We start from the raw sequence: 5,651 nt of genomic DNA, 5'->3' as shown, positions 1-5,651 counted from the left end.
GGGAACATAATTCCTGCTCCTGACAGAAAACGCAAGAAGATACTGAACAGTGAGACCTGTTCTGTTTCTGTTCCCACTGAGGAACTCTCCCCTCTTGGGTGCTACGAGCAGTTTAAAACAAAGCAGAACCCCCCATCGCTGCCATGAGGATACCCCCAGTGCACTGGCTCTAAGACTCATACATCACACGTTGCTTCCCTATTGAGCAAGTACACAGATATAATTATTCTGTTACGCAGTGTTGAAAGAAGAGCCACGAGAAAAGGACTAGAAATGACCAAATTACGTGAATATGTAACTCTTGCTCACACTGGAGTAAATTATTCTTTTTATTTAAATCCATGGAAAAGCGTTTGCAGGATCTCCTTTCTGCCTACCTGGCATGAATCTTCAGATTGCTTGAAGTTGCAAACTGCAGGTTGCAGACATCACACTTGTAGGGTTTCTCTTCTCCGTGATGCATCCGACTGTGGAACACTAACTGGCACTTCTGAGCAAAGCCTTTGTCGCAGAGTTCACATTTGTATGGCTTCTCCCCTAGGGAAAAATAAAGCCCGTGTGCTCTCTGCGTTTACGTAAGGAAGCTTTCCAACCCATTACCTGACCAAAGCTCAGGTGTCTGTTCTCCAACTTCTAACGAATAACATCTTGGAACATCCTGTAATCAGTCCACTGAAGTGGAACGTGCCAGGAATACAGTGGATAACAGACTATTTTTTAACACATTCCCCTTGGGGATAAAAAGGTTATAATATTTTTAACAGTGCCATTTTCTCCACCTTATTTTAAAAATGCCACTACTACCTTTTCAGACTTCTTGCTATTTATTCTTTCTATTAATTATTCTGAATACCCAGGATGAACAACCAGTAAATCATCTGCTTTTTGTTGCCTGTCAAACAGCAACAGGTCTTCAACGTACTGTCTAGTGCTCACTAATCTCTCGTTAGTGTCTGCTGTAGAACGCTACAGGTACTTCTCTGACTATTCACGTTCTCTTGGTGGTCAATAGTCTCACGAAATGGATTGTGCAACTCTGCAGCCTCAGATGACAGTATAAAAGAGCCCATCTCTGCATCCCTATGGCAGTGCACAATCAAACCAAGAACTCAACAGTTTTTAAGTATTTTGTGTACGGAAAGACTTCAAAATAAAAAGTATTAGACATCTAACCTGCCACCTAGCAACCAGTGTCATGAAATTCCCTACCTACTTGTGCAGAAATTCCCACTACAGTACCCTCAAAAATAGAAAGTGCAGCTGACATTCCTACAAGCAAACTGTCCCTGAATCCTGCACATGAATCTTCGCTCAGTCAGAGGCAGACACCGTCTGAAATTCTCTCCCTTGGTTACAGAAAGAGCACAGTGTCCGCCTGCAGCTGTACCTCAACAGCTCCTACTTCACCTCTTTACATCTTCACGACTTCCTGGAAAGAGCTCTGCTGATGGCCTCTGCTCAGAGTTTTCCAAAGGGGAAAAAGAGCGAAAGTAAGAAGTTTTTGATCTGATTCACTGTTACTTCAGAATTCTGAATGCCGGCCACAAAAGGAAGAAAACTACGTAAACCAGGTCCTTCTGCTGCTCGCTGGGCTAAGTACAGCAGCAAGGAGAACAGCAGAACAGCTGTGCCAGATCAGCCTGAAGAAGAAGGTAACCCAGCATCAGGTCTTCCATCTCTAGGGAAGAACATATGAAAAGACAAGCAGAGCACTTCTCCCCTAGGCCTTCCCAGGATCCAATGATTTGTTATCATCTTTTAAGTCAGACGTGTTGTCCTAACGGTTACGTGTTCATAATTATTTCCCTCTGATGTTTTGTTCCATAGCTCTTGATAAAACATAAACTTCTGGAAGTGTTATTGAATGCAGAGACTGTAACAACATCACACGTTTCAGCTGCACACTTTACTAAATAAAATCCTAAATTCTGTAGTAATTCAGTCACCTCCTCTAACTTTTTTCAAGACCCTATGGGAGAAGTTACTACTTATCATGAGACTGCGTTTTCCCCTACTTTTGTTACCAAGATATTGGGATTTGAAGTACAGTGAGTTTTTCACGCTCTACTGGCAGTAGATGTTGGCACTCTGTCATCCTACAGAGTTAATGGGTAGCCAGCTATTCCGAGCCTTTCCAGAAATCAATATGCTCAGACTAATAACGCCCTCTCTAGCTTTTTAAAGTAGAAACTATGACTTTGTACTGAAAAACACTGGAACATTTTGTGCTACCAGGACATATCCCTGTATGCACACCAGCAGCAGGCAAAACTTCTAGAGGAAGAAGCCAGGACTGCAAAGATCTTTTTAGTCCTGTATTCCCAGGCTGTGATTCCAGGTCTCCACAGCCCATGGAGACAAGGCCAGCGGCTTACCTGTGTGAGTTCTTACATGGGTTTTCAACTGGTTGCACTGGGTGAACGCCTTCCCACAAAGCTGGCACACGTACGGTTTCACTCCTTTGTGTATTCTCATGTGTCGACGGAGGCTACTGGCTTCTGAAAAGACTTTTCCACAGGTGTTGCACACCGGCTTAGCTTTGGAGTACTTCTGCTCAAGTTCTTCTCCCAAACTCTCCAACGGGCAAGCGTTCTTTCCGCTGGCTATGTTAGACATACAGTGCTCCTTCAGCGCGCAGCTTTGCTGAGGCTTTCCCCGTTTCTGTTTGGCTGCAATACTCTGGACTAGGATGTCCTGCGCTGCCAGTGTTTCGCTTTCCACCGCGGATGCCAGCTGTAGCTCCGCGTTATCGCCGCCTTGGGCAGCCTGTTCTGTGATCTGGGTGGCCAGCTTGTTTGCATCTAAGAACATTTCAACGGATGCGTTCTCGGTCACATCGTTCTGATATTGTACAGATTTATTCTGTATGCTTTTGGGGGAGCTGAAGCTCTTCTTTCGCTTTTTGGGTTGAGGAGATTTCTTTTCTAAAGCTGCTTTCTTTGCCTGTGGTTGAAGCAACTCTGCAGAAGCAGCATCTGCTTTCTCCTGATTATTGTAATCTCGGAGAGTCAGAAGGCAAGTCTGCTGATTCATTTCAACGTTTCCAGTGATACTGGATGTCTCTGTAGAAGACGGATTAGCAATAAAAGCAAAGTCTTCCATCTTGATTTTGCATTTCGTGACCACTTCTTCTACTTTGAGATAGTCGGCAGCCTGGTGAATTTCTTTAACATTCCAGCTGCACGAGAAAAAGAAAGACTTTGGGTGACAATATCCTGGACAAGGAAAACGTTTCTTCTGGACCAACTGTATCACATACAGACACCAGCACTACAGAAAAGTTCCACTGCCGGAAAAGGTAACTTTGCGAACACATACAGCAAGATCTAATCTCTTGGTGCTGTAGTGCCCCAAGACCCCAGTAGGACAGTTCCTCCAGAACTGACAGCCCATGTCTTGTGGGGTCTGCAGATCCACAGAATTGTGAATTTTGGGTTCAGCTACATGCCTTTTGTAGGATTTTAAGTTAAAAGTGCAATTGCAAGGTGGTAAGGCTAGACTTGAGGTTGTTGGTCCAAAAAGCTCAGAAATCACAGCGTGAAGGGGCAAAACACTGGAGAATAAAATGCATTAACTACCATTCTGTAATCCTTCTGCCAAAAGTCTTAAGTAATTCACAAGTGGCGCATTCATTTCAGCACTTCTGTGAGGCAGGTATTAATCTTGTTTTATAAAACTATTTGCAAACAGTCTTAATTGTGTATCAGCTGTGCACAGATAACATTAACACCAAGGAAGTCCTCATTTAAACTAGTACACTCTCATTTTTTTCAGTTCCTGCAACAAGGACCCTGACAGTTCAGAAAAAAATTGATCTGGAAAAGGTGGCAGCGCAAACCATCAGTGCATTTATGGATTTACAGCACTTTAAAGAGAGATTAACGGTAAGCACCTTCATTCTAACAATCTATTTGCAGAGTAAATGTAATTAAATGACGACTAACTAGCCACAATTACTCTCTGTACATGAATACGAGTGCTTTAGTATTCTGAATTATAGCGAGTTCAAAGCACTCCCTCCCGGTGTCCCTCACGCACCCACCAGCACGGAAGACAACAGAAGCTGCAGCAGTCACCTAAGGGGACACTGTCAGTACAAGGTGACAGGTGCTGATGGGCAGACCTGCAGGTGTCACCTTCAGTCAAATAGTTCTCCCTGGGTGAAAATGGCATTTTCACCTTCCTCCTCCTTCAGAGATCTCAACTGCTCAGAAGAAATCCAAAAAACTCTCTTCCTGAGGTCCCAGACACACATCGAGAGCTCTGCAAGCTTTGCTCAAATGTAATTGCAAAGCAACAACCACGCAGCTGTGTCCGCTGCCCTACTGCTGTTAACACTTGTAGCTAATTAATAAACCAAACAAACCACCAACCCAACACCCTGTAGAAACAAAGGTTTTTTGAAACCTGCATTTGACACCAGACAGTGAGAAAGGAGTAAAAATCCTGGACTGCATACTTCTAAGTAGGCACACTTTGCTCTTGAAGGATAATCTCTTTCTGTCACAGAGGAAAGCACTGAAAAGGATCCTCATTGTACGTGAAACAACACAACGAGCACAAAATCAATGCAGTAAGTGGCGGAAACCCTCTTCCCGTGACTTCTTGTGGGTGCTGTAGTATAAGATTTTAAGTAACAGATCATGCAAATTCTCACAGTTTTTTTAAATCACACCTATCCTCACCCATTCCTGACTTTAGTGTCTATCACACACAGTTTCTGCGTGTTCTCTGCAAAAACGGACTCCTGTAATCCAACTCCAGAAAGAGCACACCTGTCCTTGCCTCTCCTGGCTATCATGCAAGATGTTTAATCCCTTCCAGTCCCAACAGAAAGACAGACTGAAACTACCAATCTGTGAAATATCAGACAACAGACCTTTGTTTTGGCACTCACACTGAACGTGGCATTTTAAAACATACCAACAGATGAGCTTCAACTTGTTAACAGGCATCATCTCCACTACTAGTTGGTCCTCCGGAACTTATTACAGACCACAAAAAAATCCAGTACTGCCTTAACACAAAGGTTATTTCCCTTTTCTCTTTCCCCCTTTAACAGCGTAGGTTACCTGTCAAGGTTTAAGTTTCCTGTATAAATAAATTCCAGGAGTTTTTGGAATCCGTCAGCTTTCACTTGAGTCTGATCCAAAACAACGTTATTGTCAGACGCATCTCTGTAAAATGCACCGAAGTACTCGCTGAAAGAGGCAAGCACGTTTCTGTGCGCTTTGAACTGGAATTCGCCAATAACAACAGTGCAGTCACACAGAAAGCCGGCTTCTCGCTGCTTGTTCAGTCTCTCTAAAAGGTGCTCACAGTGATGGGAATACTGCATTTTGACAACGAGCTGCAGCCTCTTTGTTCTGATCTGGGAAAGCAAACAAAAAAAAATAATACTGGGTTCATATGCGAGATTTAACTCTGTTTTGCCCTGAACAGCGTAAATTAACGATTACGAAAGAGTCCGCGTTCGAATCCGCTCACGATCGCTCAGGACAGTTTGTGCAGCAGCGCTTCTGGGCGAGGTACGGCGCGACGGGCGGATCCTTAACTTGGGGAGCTGCTAATTTTAGAGACAGGGCGAGCGGGAGAGGGCAGAGCCGCGCGTACTCTCCCGCTCGGGCCGGAGGATTAGCTCGCCTGAGCTT

The 5,651-nt window shown here is 44.2% G+C and overlaps 1 protein-coding gene across 1 annotated transcript; it reads right to left on the bottom strand.

The window, feature by feature from the left end:
* Window positions 1–377: 377 nt before the first annotated feature.
* On the bottom strand, window positions 378–5,338 carry MYNN (myoneurin; the record flags this gene model as incomplete). The annotated part of the gene is made up of 3 exons (XM_009875790.1): window positions 5,073–5,338; window positions 2,376–3,178; window positions 378–537 (listed from the first exon to the last, which is right to left on the bottom strand). Coding segments are annotated over exons 1-3 (1,229 nt in total), but the record flags the coding sequence as incomplete, so codon positions are not given.
* Between the last annotated feature and the right edge of the window lie 313 nt (window positions 5,339–5,651).

Source organism: Apaloderma vittatum, unplaced genomic scaffold, assembly GCF_000703405.1.
Source record: "Apaloderma vittatum isolate BGI_N311 unplaced genomic scaffold, ASM70340v1 scaffold45008, whole genome shotgun sequence".
Classification (NCBI taxonomy): domain Eukaryota; kingdom Metazoa; phylum Chordata; class Aves; order Trogoniformes; family Trogonidae; genus Apaloderma; species Apaloderma vittatum.
The sequence above is the reverse complement of the archived record's forward strand: the minus strand, read 5'-3'. Positions and strand labels throughout refer to the sequence as shown.